Below are 19216 nucleotides of genomic sequence, written 5' to 3' on the forward strand. Positions count from 1 at the left end.
CCCCTTTATAAAAAGTTTATTTGTTAGTGCTGTGTGTAATGAATGCTACATACAGATATTTTAGCATGAATGTACACATACTGTACATTGTCACAAATATTTTTTCACATAACAATTTGAAAAAAGCTATGTGGAATAAGTGCCATCTGAAACACTAATACCTAGGGAAGATTACAGGAACTAACACAGCAGGCATGCACAAAACAGAAAGCAGGGTCAATTGGGGCTAACTGTTATACACTACACCGGATGAAAAGTCATGTCAATCACAGTCCTAATGACCCTTCCATCAATCAAACATCTCCTCCCATTACATCCTAAAAGACCCTGTTACCTCCTCCCAAGAATGGAAATATTCATATAGATTAAAATATTTTTTTTAAAATGTATATAAGCTAAACATATACAGTACTTTCTTTTTAATTCAAGTCGCAACTGCTTTTTGATGTGGTCTTAATGCCAGATGAAAGACGAATGACGACAGACAAATGACAAACTGTTAGCCCACCTCAGGTGACGATGGAGGAAACAAAAAACACAGCACAGTACAAGAAACAGAGCAACAACATTGAGGCAGTCAGTTCTGGAGTAGAATGAGTTTCTAAATAACCCTGACCCCAGTTTAACAGTCTACTGAAACTGACTATTAAAAATAACCTTCCTCAAAGTTAGCATTACCTTATCATAAAATAGTTTTTTAATACTGCACTCAAACCACAACCAAATACATCCCCTTGAAATACTTCCTTTGAAAAAAGACACCCCCACACTAAAAAAACACTGAGCCACATTGATTTGCCCTCAAAGTTGACAGATTTTTGCCTTATTAGTTGTCTTACCAGACTATAAAAGAGTCAATCCATAACTTTTGCAATCAAGCTTAAGCAGCCCATTTTGGTAAGGATGCTATAAAAAAAAAGGCTATAAAATCCAGAAGTCAAAATGATCTGCACAAATCTACTGCAGATAAGTTTGACATAACTGGGGTTAAACTATACAGACCTGACAAAATTCTACACCAGATGTATGTTTTATACAATCCACTTCACAGCCAGGATTCCATTTTCACAGACATGATTCAACAATCATTCATCAAATAAAACACAAAGGAGCACCAGGGGTCAGAATCCTTGTAGGGCTTAGAGATAGAATGTTCTCCTTGGAAACTTGCAACATATAGCACTATCATAACGATGACTTGAAAATATGAAAAACAATTAAAGTCCTCATATGATAAAAAGTTGTAACATACAAAACAGCCAATGCAGTTTTAGAAACAATAGTTATGCAACTTCTGTAACCAAACTGGTAAACATACTCACATACATATTGTACTGTAAGAGGAAGCTTGATCAGGTTTTAGACATTTTCAGCACAGATACTCTTCACTGATCTCTGTAGGAATATGAACTGTATATGTGTGAAATATATATTTCTATATACCAGTGAAATGTCTTGATACTTCAGCTTGTTAATCTCCACACCTTTGGGATTTGCTGCAGTACAATGGTGTTTTGGTACAAACTATAGTTGCCACAATGATGGCCACATATACATCCACATACATTTTGTAATATTTCACAATAGCACAAAAACAATTTTAAAAATAAACCACTTCTAGTTGGAGTTGATTCATGTCCATAAAAAAAAATCATAAAAATACTTAAGCAAAGAGGTGTATGATTTTATTGTATATGCGTCAGAGGTTGGAACCAAAATTATTTTCCAATTGTTTCGTTCTGAAGAACAGAACCATTATTTTTTACATTATGTTGCACTGTTCCCACCAGCCAAATTAATGTTCTGAACCGGTTCGACCCAAGAAAGTAATGATTTATATCATTCCTTTTTAAACCGCTATATTTAGCTCAACATTAAATTACTTCACCAATCAGTGAGGTTAGAGCAGCTTGCTATGGCACAGGCAAGCAATAGTTGTCTGACATCTACTGCATGTGTAAACAAGTGTAGGGCGCGAGATGCGATTTAAATTTTCCAGGTGGGGAAAGATGGAGAGGTTGGAGGAGGAGGCTTGAAGTGCTGGGCATCTTGTGATGACATGCATTATCTGAACTAGGCCCACAGAATTATACCTACGGAGGAGCGGCTTATATGGAGGAACTTTGAATGTCTTTGAACTTGAAAAGAGTTGGCTTAAAGTTGGACGAGAGCTAGCTAACAAACTTGTGTGTGCAAAGCGGCATCAGAATTAAAATAAAAAACATCTTACCTTTTTGTAGTTAATAAATCCTATGAGAAACGTGATAAGGATACCATAGTTAACCAGCATTGATAAAGTTAATCCATTCTTCTCTAATAAAAAATATCTACATTTCTGAATCACGCATGTAACGTCAGTAGGCTACAGTGCTTCGGAGGGGGAGGGACAGGTTAACTACACATACAAAGATTTTCTGAGTGACAGAGTGAGGGCTTTGCATAGGCGCATTGTTGCGTTTGTGGGACTGTAAAAAAAATACCTGGAATGTAAAATAACATTACCCGGTTCCCGTGCTTTTAAAATAACGGTTCTGTTCCAGAACAGTATAGATCACTTCCGTTCCCAGTTCTGATCATCATTTTTGTTTTAGTGATATTTCTGGTTCTGTTCCCTGAACCGGTTCCATTTCCTGATATGCATACACTGCTACTACAGTGATTAGGTTGTGGAAAAGTAACCAATACACAATCATTTCAACCCTCCACCCACCAAACAAAACATTTTATATCAGAGTTGATACAGCGTCATTGTTTCCAAAACAAAAAAAGCAAGAGGCCATCAGTAGACTGTAGCAGCTGCTGAAACTTAGCAATCATAAAAGTCTTGAGTATCCTGGGTAAGAGAATGGAACATTTAATGCATGCAGGATCTCTGTAGATGCATTCTAGAGTGACAACCACTGTTGGCAAGAGAATAGTTCTGGGTCATGGTGCAACACACCAGTCAAGCAGGTCATCACAAGGGGAACTGGTCCACATCGCCTTTTTTTCTTTTTAATCTACAAGGTAATTTATGTACAAATGCAAAGCTTTTCATAGACAGAAATGTAGGCGAATGTGGTGATTTACATTTATTTTTTCCCCCACTTGCAAGGAAGTTGATTCAAGAAGGTAAGGATAGATAAGAGTAAATGACCTGGGCTAGAACAACCACCCTAGTGTTTGAAGTGAAAGACATATCCTTGTTGGTGTCTCCTCTGTCCTTCAGACAGTAGCCCTAAAGCAGTGACACTTGGCAGTGACTTCTATTTTTTGTTTTTAACAATTATAAATTGTATGAGTTTCTTAGGGTGGGGAAGTGGACTGGTATCAGTTTTCAGATGGGAAGTGAGGGTATGGATTGTATATGCTGGGGACAAATTAAGAGTAGGCAGGGACATTTGCTATGGACTCGATAAGAAGTGGCACAGAGTAACCTACCATCGGGTAACCCTCCCTTTAGATTTGTGCTGGACTGTGTGCTCCTGCAAGGCTCCCAGGTCTCCAAAGCATTTGAACTGGGTATCTCTGGAAAGCACCAGAGTGTGCACTCCAGAGATGCCCAGTTCAAGTGTGTTAAGCTGGGTGCTGCAAATTAATGGTAGACAGGGACGTTTGCTATGAACTTGTACAGAGCGGAGGGGCGTGACTATATGCAAGGTGGCACAGGGTAACCCCCTCCTTCAGCTGTGTGCTGGACTGTGTGCTCCTGCAAAGCTCCCAGGTCTCCAAAGCGCTCTCCACACCAAACACACTTGAACTGGGCATCTCTGGAATGCACACTCTGATGCTTGGCCAGGTGCTCCCGTTGCTTGAAGCCTTTATCACAGCTAGCACACTTATAGGGCTTCTCCCCGGTGTGGACACGCTTGTGCCTATTCAGGTCAGACGAGTACTTGAAGCGCTTCTCGCATTCGGGACACTTTAAGGGCTTCTCTCGGGACGGGTCGCAGCGGTGCTGCACAAACTCTGAAGATGACAGGAAGCGGCGGTCACATAGGGAGCACTTTAGGGGCTTCTCTTGACAGTGCGAGTTCTGATGTCGCTGCAGTGTCGAACTCTTCTTGTATCCCTTGCCGCACACATCACATTTGTAAGGCTTGTCTGTCTCCCTAGATGAAGAGGACGACTCACCGCATTTGTGGCGCAGCAGCTCTCCTGACTGACTGAATTCCTTCTGGCAGGATGCACACTTGAACAGGTTCTCCATGCCGTGGACGTGCTGGTGGTACAGCAGATGGGATGGCTGCAAGAAGCCTTTGTCACAAAGGTTGCACTTGAAGGGGCGGTCAGATGGGTTTTTGTGCGTGCGCCTATGGCGCACCAGGGCATACTGCTGTTTGAAACTCATCTGGCACTCCTCACAGTGGAAGGGACGCTCCTCAGAGTGAGTGCGCTCATGCTGCCGCAGGTCTGATGGACGCTTGAAGCCCTTTCCACAGGTTGCACAGCGGAAGGGGCGTGCCCCTTGTGGGTGGCATGGATGATGCAGCAGCTCCGAAGACTCCTTGAAGTGCAGTTCACACAGGTTGCACTTAAACAGATGCTCTCCGGAATGGGCGTACATGTGGCGCACCAGGTGGGAGCGGTGCTTGAAGCTCTTGTCACACACAGCACATTTGTATGGGCGCTCAGAGCTGTGGGTGCGCTGGTGATGGGCCAGGTGAGAGGACTGGCTGAAGCTCTTGTCACATGTGTCACACTTGAAAGGCTTCTCTCCAGTGTGCACACGCTCGTGGCGGGCCAGCTCTGACAGGTGCCTGAAACCCTTCTGACAGACGGAACACTTGTAGGGCCTGTCACGGGCCGATGGAAATGTAATTGAGGAAGAGGATCCCACTGCCACACTCCCACTGGAAGAGGCTCCATCAGCAGATGGCTGCTGAGGGTTGGTGGCAGAGGAGGAAGGTGTGGTGTTCCCAGAGGAGCCCGGTCGGTAGGTCTTCTCACAGATGGAGCATTTCATGGGGTTGGTGCTGTTGTGCGAGGTGTGGTGCTGTGCCAGCGAGGTGAGCAGGGAGAAGCCCATCTTACACACACCACACACAAAGGGCTTCTGCTCCACCTGCACACACTGGTGCTCCAGCAGATCAGTGGCCTGGTGGAAGATCTTCATGCACTGGGTGCATTGGAAGGAGCGGTCCTGGCTCACCATACACTGGTGCTCATGTGGGTTGGCCAGGTGGGAGATGTCGTGGCCGCATGCTCCACACTTGTGACCGCCCTCGCCCCCTACCTGCAGAGAGGGCTGCTGTACCTGGGTAGGGTGTTGCTGCTGGCTGTGCTGCTGGCTGTGCTGCTGGCCATGCTGGTGCTGCTGCTGCGACTGCTGCAGAGCGGGGTCAGGCTGCAGGACAATACCATAGACGGCGCAGCCCAACGCATTCTCCGCCCCCGGTGGTATGGTGTGCACCACTGGAGGGGGAGCAACAGCATGCTGCTGCCACGCCTCACTCATCCTGGCTCTTGTGTAGGGATTCAGTTTTGTATCGTAGTGGGGGCTTTTATGAAGAAAAATCAAAGGTACATTGATTGGTGGACGGGTGGAAAGTCAGTAATTTAGTCTGCCATTTCGGTGGAGAACATCACTAAATATAAAAATATATACATATAAAAAAAGGGCTTGTTTTTAGGATGCAATAGATTGGGTGTCTGAAAATTATATGCAGAGGAAGAACACCTGCTGCAAAGACATTTAAATTTAGAAAAATTTAACCCACTGTCTCCATGAGTCTTCAGTCCTCTTCTGATGACTGCAGAAAAAGGGAACAATTATTATTAAACTATTCACTAGTACTGAGTGCGGTATGGCATCCTAGAAAAAGCGCAATATCTCAGTTTCAGAGACTTTCCCTGAGACAACAGAATAATTATCAGAGCCCAAAAGGATAGACTTTAAAAATTAAAAAAAATGTATTTAACTAGGCAAGTCAGTTAAGAACAAATAATTTTTTACAATGACGGCCTAGGAAAAGTGGGTTAACTGCCTTGTTCAGGGACAGAATGACAGACTTTTACCTTTCAGTTTACTAGTCCAACACTAACCACTAGCCAACCTGCCACCCCAGACTTCAGAGGAAGCAGGTCAGAAAACACTGCTACTACTATATCCTTCCATCAGATTAAAAGCAGCTGTAGAGGGCTACTTCATTCTTGGTTACTTGTCTAATGATCCATCATCACAAACACACACCCCTTATTTTCAACCTGGTCTCATAGACTAGACATAACATAGTAAAATGTAAATCCGCTACACTCAAATTACTATGATATGTTAGGTTTGGTATGGATACATAAGATAGGTTACTTCAGGCAAAAACTAAAGGAGGATGATTGGTCCGGGAGGATGGGTGGGCATATAAAACGCAAACGTCTGGCAACCCAAAGGCGGCATGTTCGAATCTCATCTCGGACAACATTACTTACTACTTTGTACCCAGCTAGCACAGTGGATCTGGGCCAATTCCAGATGAGAGTCGGGGCACTCAGCTGAGAGTCAGAGTTTGGGCCGCCTTCAGCAGTATTACTTATGGCTAGGATGCGGGGATTGAGCTTGGCCTGATTCCGGTGTGAGTTATCTGGCCCAAATGTTTTACTTGGGGCTTGGCCGATCGGGGCTGCTCCCTGGCAGATGATTACACAGGCTGCTATACATAATTAACATTTCATTATTTATTTTAATTTCCCCCCTCATTGTTTCTGTGATTCAAAAAATACAATTAACATTTAAATTAAATTCTTTAAGAGTCCTGTGTAGCATTTTGATACTTTTTGCAAGGCAATTGATAAGCATTAAAAACTTTGTGGCTGGAACTTCCCGAGTGGCGCAGCGGTCTAAGACACTGCATCGTAGTGCAAACTGCGTTTCTACAGACCCAGGTTCGAGACCCTTCCCGGCCGTAACCATTAGACCCATGAGGGGGCGCACAATTGTCCCAGCGTCGGCACGAGGTAGGGGAGGGATGGCCTTGTCCCATTGCGCTGTAGCGACTCCTGTGGCAGGCTAGGCGCATGCACGCTGACACGGTCACCAGGTGTGTGGTGTTTCCACTGAGACAAAATTGTTTTTTTTTTGTGGATGGGTATGATTTGTATGTATAAAATATATAATAGTAATATTTAAAATTACTAAATTGGGTAATTTTGTATACATTCATTTACATTTGCATTGGGGCGATTCTGGTAAGATGCCGGCAAAGTTGGTAGACGGAAATGGTTCAATGTACTTGATCCGATTCTGGGCAGTCATTCATTTTGATTCAGGAGAGAGTCCGACACCCAATTCCGGGTCGATGCAATCAGTTCCAGCTCCCCGGAAGAGGGCGCTTCTGGGCCGATTCCTCATTGCTAGCTGGGTTGCTATTTCGCAACTACTTAGCATGTTTGTTAACCCTTCATCTAACCTTAACCCAGCAGGTAGCCTAGTGGTTAGAGCGTTGGGCCAGTAACTGAAAGGTTGCTGGATTGAAACCCCGAGCTGACGTTCTGCCCCTTAACAAGACAGTTTACCCACAGTTACCCGATATGCCATCATTGTAAATAAGAATTTGTTCTTAAGTTCTTAACTGACTTGCCTAGTTAAATACATGTAAAAAAAATAAAAACCTAACCCCTAGCCTAGCTAAAATTAGCCCCCTAGCTAACGTATCATACCTATTTACAAATTCGTAACATATTTTACAAATTGGAATTCATAACATATGAATTGTTATTTGTAACATCATACTTGGACATCCACAAATTAATACATACCATACGAAACATATCATACTAAATGGAGGGAAACACGTTAAATGTACTATATTCCGTCTTCCACTGAGTCCAGGTTGTTATTTAAATGTATTATAGGGAGACAGACAATAATTTAAACTGGTGCGTCCGAGTACATCAGGCTATTTTTCAAAACATTCTATCGGGTGAGCACTAATATCTAGTAATGCTCTTAACGTTACTCCTTTCAGAATATGTCAATCATATTGGTTTGGGTTGATTTACGATCGGTGTTCCCCAAGATTACACTATTGGTGACATGCATATTCAAATCATCCACAGCGTGCGCAATCAATAAGCATCAATTTGGTCGGTGTTTGCGCACGAATGTAAACCGAAGAAAAACAACTCGATTTACCTAGCTAGTTACGCCATTGCATTTTCCACACGAGAGAGAAAAGCAAACAGCCCAGAATTTGTTAACGGAGCCGGGCGGCAGTCGCTGTCTCATTTTGCAGAAGCATAGCTGCATATATCTGTATGGCGAGCTAGTTAACGTTGCGTTTGCTTGTAATGTTGCGATTGGAAAATATTCAGCTATTGTATTAAACTGATCTATAGACGCAGTAAATAAATGAGTAACATATTTGGGACATTATTGCTGGTAACATACCTTTAACGTTTTGCGGAGTTTTTTGTAGCGTCTGACGATTTTGACAGAAAAAGTATTCGTAGGCCCAATAATACCTCTTTTCATATCCGCATTCAGCCTCGGTCAGTCGGAATATCTGTCCGCTCTCTTGTCAAGCGGGTTTGGCATCAGGGCCGAAAAATTCAGAGCTTTTGTGTCGTTCTAATTGACCCAACTAAATGTGTAATATTCTATTTTGCCGGGAATGGTTAACTTTGTCAGCGCCCAGAGAATGTGATCACTAGGCCATACTCCTCCCGCTTAAAAGGCGATTTATGTTTTTAAATAAAACGCTAGCTAACTGACTAGCCTCAGAGTTCCTTCCCAGGCACGGGAACATGAATAATCAAGGTTTAATTGGCACGCTCACATACACCCGGAACCTGCAACGAATAGCTTTTATCTTTCTTCAATTAATATATTTTTTATAGCTATGCAGTACAGTAATATTGTTGTGTATTTTCGCAAATAATGTTATTGATTGTAAAGTAAGGGAAAGTTATATAAATGTGTGGTGCCTTGCTATGTTTTGTAACCCCATGAAGATGCTGATATGAAGAGGTTGTTTCAGATAATCACTTGTGTTCTGATAATCACGTTTAAATAAAAAATATACCACACAAGCAGCTACTTAAATTATACTACCATTATGTACTTTATGATTCAATATAGTCTACTGTGAAAATGTTTTCAGAACGTCACTGAATATGGAACCAATTTGAACGGTACTTTGTTTCAGGGGGACATAAATGACCACAGGAACGGTTTGTTTTTATCGTAAGTATATCGCAAGCCTGCGCAATCCGTTCATTGGTCCTATGTTCTACTAACAAAAAAAGCTGTTAGAATTGTAAGTGTATGTATGTCCTTTAAGGTCCTTGTGTAATTGCAATGTGATATTGTACCCCCAAGCTCGACTGTCCATTGTATATCATCTATATATACTTGTGTTCCCTCAAAAAAAAAATATATATATTTCAAGGTTCCCATTTCTTATTTTTATGACAGAAATCAAGAACGTTTATTTATGCATTTGTAATTGAAAGCTTTACATATTAGAATGTTAGTCAGTAACAGCTCTGAAGAGGAAATAGAAAATATGCTATTAGAGTATGTAACAAAAAGGCTACGATACTGGCACAGAGATGACAACTCATTAAGGAAGAATGCACAAATCAGAGGAACACACCACCAAAACAAGGTAGCATCCTTTTCCGAACATTGTTTAAACTATTCTTTGTTATCAATTAGATATACTAGTTTGAGCGATTTCATAGTAGGCTGTCTCGTTGATTTAACTTGCATTGTCCTAAATTATTTCATGCATGTGTATCTGCAATCACAATCCCATCTCAGCAAGTGTCTCTGTGCATAGGGAGGAAGACGACTCCAAGTCCAGACTGCCTCTTCCTGGCAGTGTGCTGGACATGTTTACAGAGGAAGATGATGACCCACAGACTGGACAACATACAACATGGTGGACGGATTCGCGCTTTCAAACATGAGAGGAGAGGGGAAACTGGGCCACTTAAGTGTACTTTCCACATAAATGCCTTATCTTCAGAGCTGCATACACTCACATCACATGCAATGTTTTTGTCTTGAAGAGTTGTTTGCTCTCTGTCTTAACATCCCACTACTTCTTATGTCCCTCCTTAGACATCCCAGAGGAAGGATTCTTGGAGCTGCTTGATGAGATGACTAAAGTAGCAGGATCCCATGACATCTCCCTCACTCATACAGACGAGTTTCACCTCAGTCTAAGACAGTGGTTCTGAGGCATCATTGGATCCAGCCTTTCATACAGTCCCTCAGAACAGGCTTGGCACATGGCAGGAGGTCTGCTATAGTATAACCAACATTTATGTTTTGTCCCTTTTGTTTGTGGAATTGGTGTTACTATTCTCTGTTATATTTTGGTAAGAGGATGCATGTCACCAGAGGTATACTGGCAGGAAACAAATACTCTGCTAAATAGTCTGAATGAGGTAAAGTGATTGCAATCTTTTTTATAGGTTAATTTCTTTGGCTGAGAAGCTGAAGGTCTACTCTAATGATGATAAAACCAGGTATAGTAGGATCTCTTATCACGATGAGTGAGACAGGCCTCCTGCCATGTGCCAAGCCTGTTCCGAGCATGCCCCCATTCACATCGACGCGGCTGTAGTGAAGCGGTTCGAGAGCTTCAAGTTCCTCAGTGTCCACATCATTAAGGATCTATCATGGGCCAAACACACCAACACAGTCATGAAGAGGGCATGACAACTTCTCTTTCTCCTCAGGAAGCTGGAAAAATTTAGCATGGGCTCTCAGATCCTCAAAAAGCTCTACAGCTGCACCATTGAGAGCATCATGACTGGCTGCACCACCACTTGTTATGGCAACTGCTTGGCATCCGACCGTAAGGCGCTACAAAGGGTAGCGCGTACGGTCTAGTACATCACTGGGGCTGTGCTCCAGTGATACAGGACCTCTATACCAGGCTGTGTCAGAGGAAGGCCCTAAAAATTGTCAGACTCCAGCCACCCGTCATAGACTGTTTTCTCTGCTACCTCTCGGCAAGCAGTACCGGAGCACCAAATCTGGGTCCAAGAGGCTCCTGATCAGTTTCTAGCCCAAAGCCATAAGACTGCTGAACAGTTAATCAAATGGCTACCTGGACTATTTGCATTTCACTGGCTCTATGCACACTCACTGGACTCTACTCACACATACTACACTGACATTCCAACACACACTACATACACTCACACAGACATGCATATTGACGCCACTCACACAGACACACTTTCACAATCTTCACATACACAGCTGGTACTCTGTTTATTATATATCCTGATTGCCCAGTCACTTTTACCCCTACCTACATATAAATATTACCTCAACTACCTCGTACCCCTGCACATTGACTCAGTACTGGTACTCCTTGTATACAGCCTTGTTATTTTGTCACTATTTCCTTTTATACTTAGCAAATGTAGGTTACTTTAACTCTGCATTGTTGGGAAGGGGCTTGTCAGTAAGCATTTCACGGTAGTCCACACCTATTTTTATTTTCTTGATTTGACAGCATGATCATGTACAAGATCATAGTCTTACGATCTACTATTCTGCTCTCCCCTACAGGACATTACTGGCTATGGAAGTCTCCACAGGACAGGCTCAGCTACTAGAGCCTATGAAAGCAGTGGACGGCACCATGGAGGAGTTCACCCTTGACACTTTTTACAAGGTCTGAACACAAAACCATATAGCGTATTACAACTACACTATTCAATTCCAACCCATCACTGTTCTCATTCACCAATTTCTTCTGACACCTCATGTAGGCTGTCATTGTAAATACAAATTTGTTCTTAACTGACTTGCCTAGTTAAATAAAGGTAATAATAAATAGAAATGACATCTCCCAAACATCTTTGTTCTTATCTTATAGCCCTCTCTTTTGTTAGGTGCACTGGTTTTATGTCGCTGCAGGAGCATGTTTCAAACGGCTTATTGGTGAAATCAGCAATCAGACAATATCTTTAAGTAAATCAATCAAACCTTTATTAATGCATTTGCAGACAGTAGTTGACAACGGAAACATAGCACGCATGTTTCCGAGTAAGTTCTTCAAAATAAAAAAAGTCCAAGTTGCTTTACATGTCAATATGCTTGCAGTCAACCCCTAGTGATGTAACTGCCTACATCAACACCTTCCACTCATGAGACGAAGCCCATGTATATACAGTTATACAACCGTGCAGGAGAGAACAATAGTATATTGTTTTCTAAGGGCTCAGCAGTAATTTTCCACTCCCGTGTGGCTTACAGTGGTATTTCTGACTTGACTCTTATCTCTTCCACTCCCCTGCTGGGTTCTGTGTCTATGAATCTCTTTTAGCCTTGAGGTGCTTTCTCACAGACACCCTGTTTTGACTGCAATAACTCACACATCTCTCAGACCGTTTCTTATAAGAGGCAGAGACTAGAAAAGAACTGTGGAACAGTATTAAAGCTTATAATGCATATTGCTAATCTGTGGTCCAGGACCCTATAAAATGTAGTGGGGGGATGGGGGGGTCTTATAGCCCTTCCCCTTCTATTAATACAACATAAGCATAATCAATTATTATAATACGTCAATCATTTGGTGCAGCCCCTATCATGACCCCAAGGTGACCCCATCAGCTCCGACCAATAATTTATATATACACACTAGATGTTGGAGCCACCGTTCCTTCATCCTGGCACTCTCTCACCATTGTAAAAGCTATAGAAATGCATTTATTCATTTGTTTCTGCGATGTTTATTCTATTACAGACATCTTAATGCATACTTTTAAATTATTATGCGTACTATACAAATAAAAATTATATAAAAACATTTCTTAGTGTATTTGTTTTATATTACTAATGTTACTGTCCCCACGACAACAACACAATACTTAAATACATGTAATTTTGTCCTTGAAACATTTTATTGAAGTACTGTAGAATGCCATTCATTCCAATGGAGGACTGACAATATTGCCAACCGGTGGCGTCAAAGCACCTCAATGACCAATACATAGTAGCATCAGCAATCGAGGGTTTATATACATCATTGTCTCCGACATGCCGAACCCCTCTGTGAATGACGTCATTACTGGTTAAAGCGACAGCCCACTTTAATAAAATAACCAACTTCTATACAAATGTTATTGATCAGTACAATAAAATAAGTGCCACATGGAAGGGAAACAGATTGTCATCTGTAGCCCCATGAAATTAGCCTAAAGAAGCTCAATATGTCAATGCATGCACACACTCCTATTAAATATGCATTATCTTGTATTATGAATAGACCTAGGGTACATCTTGATTTACCCAGTTTATCAATAGAGATTTACTATTCAAATAAATGATTACCATTATGTTGGTCGATTGTATAATTGGTTCATTAATGCATACATGGCTGTCTCAGGAAAATTCTGACGTAAAACATTTAAAATGTAATGATAATGAAATCAAAACATGCCCAAACGATTGAACAGAGTGATAGCTGAGTTTTTCTGTCTGGATCAAATGCCATTCTATGACTTTGGCTATTATGTCTATGTTTTTTGCTGTGGTATCGTTGGTATTGAGTATTGTGATGGTATTCAGTATTGTGATACTAAACCTGGTGTCAAAGTAAAACTTCTGGTATCGTGACAACACTACTGTTTAGCAAAGAATGGTTAATCAACCGTTATACTGTTGTATGAGATGAAGAGTGAATACTGAACTTTAACTTTTCTTCTAGAATCCTTCCTTCCATGTAAGTCTGACCTGGTGTGTTGGTGACTGCACGGAACACATTCGCAAAGAGTGTCTGCAGGAGTTGCAGGTATGACCTCTTCCTATTTGTTTATTCTGTCTAATTATCTGTTCATTTGGTAATCTAATTTATTGATAGCATCCATGGCTGTGAAACCCATCACAGAAAGCTGGATCCTTCACCTGTGACTTGATAGATGCAAATTGGTCATAAGCTCTGGTCATAATACCATGTACATTGGTTTATATACCTCACATTTCATCATAAATGTCTCTCCTCCTCTCAGATACAATGGCAATATAGTTCACAAGCCTTCTCACATTGTCTGCCACCTGTTAAACAATCTACTACAAGCCCAAGGTCTCTCATCTCCCTGGGTAGGGACAGAATGTCCTGTAAGGAACACAGTATTCCAGCCGGTCTGACGATAGCTCCATTAATTTGTAACAAGGAATAGAAAGTCCTTGTTCTAATTCTTGACTAAAACTACACATATTATATTCAGTATTATGATTATAATAAGATTCATACATTCATACAGTAACATAGTAGTATTCTGTTTCGTTATAGTTCTAAGTTAAATGTATACATCATTTAGTCATTATTCATAAAAATCCAATAACACAACTTAAGATAAAGCAACTGAGGATGGTAGCGGACTACACTAGATATACAAAAATATGTGGACACATATTGGCAGTAGAATGGCCTTACTGAAGAACTCAGTAACTTTCAATGTTGCACCCTCATAGGATGCCACCTTTCCAACAAGTCAGTTCGTCAAATGTCTGCCCTGCTAGAGCTGCCCCGGTCAACTGTAAGTGTTATTGTGAAGTGGAAATATCTAGGAGCAACAACGGCTCAGCCACAAAGTGGTAGACCACACAAGCTCGAAGAACGGGACCGCCGAGTGCATACCATCGTCTGTCCTCGGTTGCAACACTCACTAATAATTTTGCTCTTTATTTAGCCATCTTACATATAAACTTGATTTTTTTTCATCAAAAATTGTGAATAACTCACCACAGGTTAATTAGAAGGGTGTGCTTGACAGGATGCACACAACTCTGCAATGTTGGGTTGTATTGGAGAGTCTGCCTTAAATCATTTCCCACACACAATCTATACCTGTATTTAGTTTTTATGCTAGTGAGGGCTGAGAATTAGGGCTGGGCAGTAAACTGTATTTTACTATATACCGGTATTGATGCACGGACCGGTTTGGGTTTTTACTTTACCTTCTATAATGGTATTTTAATGTTTGGTGTGTTAAATGTGTTACGCTGTGTGTAACTCTATGTCACTTTATACACAAGACCTAGTCCCACCCCGTCACTCAATGTGTTATTGCTTTACCACGAGACACTTTTGTTCACTCTGCATGGTCAATGCAGCTCATGCAACAATGTTGATGACAACGATGTTGTTTACACTTTGATCTTAATGTAAATCCACAAGCGTTCTATGATTACAATATTAGTTTGTGTTTCTTACATCTGCAAACAGCTAGTTTGTATTTTCTTAGCAGGTTAAACTAAATTGTGTTAGCCACTAATGCTAATCGCTAGTTTATAAAAGTACTAAGTCAGTGCTAACGTAGCCAGCTAATACAGCCTGATACCAGTCAAGGTGGAGGCCTAAATCAGCATGTTGTTTATGCAAAAGTATCTTCTAAATCGAAGAATTAATATGTTGGCTACATGAATAAAGATTGAATGTAGCCAAAGATTATAGGGTCCCCTAGGAAACACTGAGCATCACTTTGGTTCCTACCCTGCCACAATTACTCGTCCATGGCATTTCCATTCGTTGTCATGTCAAACACTGTATTCAAAGTGCCTACTATTATTTATATTCTAACTATAGAATTAGAATAAACATTCTATTTCCATGATTCCAAAAGTTAACCCAAGTGTTTTGATCTAAATCGCAATTGCAACTTTTGGTTAAAAACAAGGCCTAGTTTTTCCCCCCATATCGTGGCAGTGTGGAAATGATCTCAAACGAATGCAGGAAATTATTTTAGGTTGAAGTTGAATTGAACAGTATAAAACAATTCTAATGGAGAAAGACCCATTGAAATCATTTAGAACATATGTGTTGCCACCCTAGGGTCACGCACTACTCATAAAGCAAATGTAGAACTTTTATGAATGAAAAACATAAAATATCGTCAAATACCATCATATCGTCAAAAATGTGAAAAATGCTATATGATATTTTGGCCATATCGCCCAGCCCTACTGAGAATCCATTCTCACATAGGTACGTGGTTGCAAAGGGCATCAGTGTCTTAACAGCATGATTTGCCAAGGCAGGATACTTTGAGCGCAGACCAATCCAGAAATCTGGCAATGGCTTCTGATTAAATTAAATTTTCACAGAACCACTTGTTGCAATTTCGATGAGGTTCAGATAACGGTAAGTGGACTGGGGCAGGGCATGAAAGGGATAACAAATCCAGTTGTTTGTGTAATCCATTTCAGGAAAGTACCCAAGTAATTGTGCAACCAACTCACTCAGGTGCTTCGCTATATCACATTTGACATTGTTCGTAAACTTGAGTTCATTTCCACACATACAAATCGTACAATGATGGAAAGACCTGTGTTGTTCTTGTTAATGCAGACAGAGAAGAGCTCCAACTTCTTAATCATAGCCTAAATGTTGTCCCGCACATTGAATATAGTTGCGAAGAGTCCCTATAATCCTAGATTCAGATCATTCAGATGAAAAAAAACATTGTCATCATGCAAACTGTCAGACAAGTGAAAAATTATGGTCAGTAAAGGAAACTTTAAGCTCGTCTCTCAATACTGTGCACCTTGATAACCAGTGCACTACTGTATGTTGTAAAAGTGTTATATGGTCGCTGCCCATATCATTGCATAGTGCAGAAAATACACGAGAGTTCAGGGGCCTTGTTTTAACAAAGTTAACCATTTTCACTGTAGTGTCCAACATGTATTTCAAGCTGTCAGGTCTTCCCTTGGCCGCAAGAGCCTCTCGGTGGATGCTGCAGTGTACCCAAGGGGTGTCGGGAACTACTGCTTGCACGCGTGTTATCACTCCACTCATATCTCCGTCATGGCTTTTGCGCCATCAGTACAGATACCAACACATCTCAAAGTCCATTTGATGTCACAAAGCTGTCCAGTACTTTAAAAATATCCTCTCCTGTTGTCCGGGTTTCCAGTGGTTTGCAGAAGAGGATGTCTTCTTCAATTGACCCCCCATAAACGTAACGGACACATACCGGGAGCTGTTGACTGCGAAGCAGTAATTGTTTCAAAACATCTCCTGCCATGTCACTTGCGTCATGAAACAGTGTTGTTTGATGAAGGCACAGACACATGCATACGCACACATTGTGATATTGTTGTATGGTGGTATTGAACATCTTGTTTTGTGGATATGTGGTGGTGTAGGTGTTATGATGTACTATTTTACCTTTAGCTCATTCAGTACAAACAGTTCAGTTTTATCTTTTGTTTTAAATGTAATGTGGGAGCTTTGGTGTGTTTGGACCCCAGGAAGAGTAGCTGTTTCTGCGAAAACCTGTTTTCGCTTTGTCATTATGGGGTATTGTATGTAGATTGATGAGGGTATTGTTTTTATTCAATCCATTTTAGAATAAAGCTGTAACTTAATAAAATGTGGAATAAGTCAAGGGGTCTGAATACTTTCAGAATTCATTGTATATGTGTGTAGATTGTATGTATATGTGTGTCTCCGTCCTGTCTGTTTTAAATGTACAGTTGAAGTCAAAGTTTATATACACTTAGGTTGCAGTCATTAAAACTCATTTTTCAACCACTCCACAAATTTATTCTTAACCTCCACAAGTCTGGTTCATCCTTGGGAGCAATTTCCAAACGCCTAAAGGTACCACGTTCATCTGTACAAACAATAGTACGCAAGTATAAACACCATGGGACCACGCAGCCGTCATACCTCTCAGGAAGGAGACACGTTCTGTCTCCTAGAGATGAACGTACTTTGGTGAGAAAAGTGCAAATCAATCCCAGAACAACAGCAAAGGACCTTGTTAAGATGCTGGAGGAAACAGGTACCAAAGTATCTATATCCACAGTAAAACGAGTCCTATATTGACAACCTGAAAGACCGCTCAGGAAGGAAGAAGCCACTGCTCCAAAACCGCCATAAAAAAGCCAGACTACGGTTTGCAACTGCACATGGGGACAAGATTGTACTTTTTGGAGAAATGTCTGATGAAACAAAAATAGAACTGTTTGGCCATAATGACCATTGTTATGTTTGGAGGAAAAATGGAGGCTTGCAAGCCGAAGAACACCATCCCAACCGTGAAGCACAGGGATGGCAGCATCATGTTGTGGGAGTGCTTTGCTGCAGGAGGGACTGTTACACTTCACAAAATAGATGGCATCATGAGGGTGAAGAATTATGTGGATATATTGAAGCAACATTTCAAGACAGTCAGGAAGTTAAAGCTTGGTCGCAAATGGGTCTTCCAAATTGACAATGACCCCAAGCATACTTCCAAAGTTGTGGCAAAATGGCTCAAGGACAACAAAGTCAAGGTATTGGAGTGGCCATCACAAAGCCCTGACCTCAATCCTATGAAAATTTGTGGGCAGAACTGAAAAAGTGTGTGTGTGAGCAAGCAGGCCTACAAACCTGACTCCAGCTCTGTCAGGAGGAATGGGCCAAAATTTACCCAACTTATTGTGGGAAGCTTGTGGAAGGCTACCTGTAACATTTGACTCAAGATAAACGATAAAGGCAATGCTACCAAATACTAATTGAGTGTATGTAAACTTCTGACCTACTGGGAATCTGGTGAAAAAATAAAACCTGAAATAAATCATTCTCTCTACTATTACACTGACACTTCACATTTTATTCTGACACTTCACATTCTTAAAATAAAGTGGTGATGCTAACTGACCTGACCTGATTAATTTTTCCTTGAATTAATGTCAGAAATTGTGAAACTGAGTTTAAATGTATTTGGCTAAGGTGTATGTAAACTTCTGACTTCAACTGTATGTAAATTGTCAAGTATTTATGTAGTCTTTTTTTGTTAAACTCCAGGAAGACTAGTTGTCGCCATTGGCGTCAGCTAATGGGGATCCTATTAAAAATTATAAATGCAAGCAATAGGCTAACTTCATGTAGTTTCTGCCATATTTATCTCACCAGCTATCTAATCCTATCAGGGGAGTTTATTTATTTTACCAGGTAGGCCAGTTGAGAACAAGTTCTCATTTACAACTGCAACCTGGCCCAGATAAAGCAAAGCAATGCAACAAAAACAACACAGTTACACATGGGATAAACAGATATAGTCAATAACACAATAGAAAAATCTATACACAGTGTGTGCAAATGTAGTAAGATTAGGTAATAAATAGACAATAGTGGCAAAATAATGACAATTTAGCATTAACACTGGAGTGATAGATGTTAATGTGCAAGTAAATGAAACAGCCCCAGTGTCTCACAGAGACTAAAGTCTTGTAGGGTTTGGTTGACTCCCATGAGGATGGAGCCTTCCTGTTGAGACTGGA

The 19216-nt window shown here is 41.1% G+C and overlaps 1 protein-coding gene across 3 annotated transcripts; it reads right to left on the reverse strand.

Annotated features, from left to right (window-relative positions):
* Nucleotide 1: 1 nt before the first annotated feature.
* On the reverse strand, nucleotides 2-8833 carry LOC118401355 (zinc finger protein 319-like). Of its 3 annotated transcripts, none has more exons than XM_035798784.2 (2): nucleotides 8437-8833; nucleotides 2-5732 (listed from the first exon to the last, which is right to left on the reverse strand). In XM_035798784.2, exon 2 carries the CDS (start codon nucleotides 5435-5437, stop codon nucleotides 3629-3631), a length of 1809 nt encoding a protein of 602 aa, XP_035654677.1. In that variant the 5' UTR covers nucleotides 5438-5732; nucleotides 8437-8833; the 3' UTR covers nucleotides 2-3628. The 3 variants fall into 3 exon arrangements, with proteins under 3 accessions (XP_035654677.1, XP_035654674.1, XP_035654675.1); XM_035798781.2 differs by having other exon boundaries at nucleotides 8363-8833; XM_035798782.2 differs by having other exon boundaries at nucleotides 7732-8833.
* Nucleotides 8834-19216: the final 10383 nt, after the last annotated feature.

Source organism: Oncorhynchus keta, chromosome 22 (assembly GCF_023373465.1).
Source record: "Oncorhynchus keta strain PuntledgeMale-10-30-2019 chromosome 22, Oket_V2, whole genome shotgun sequence".
Classification (NCBI taxonomy): Eukaryota; Metazoa; Chordata; class Actinopteri; order Salmoniformes; family Salmonidae; genus Oncorhynchus; species Oncorhynchus keta.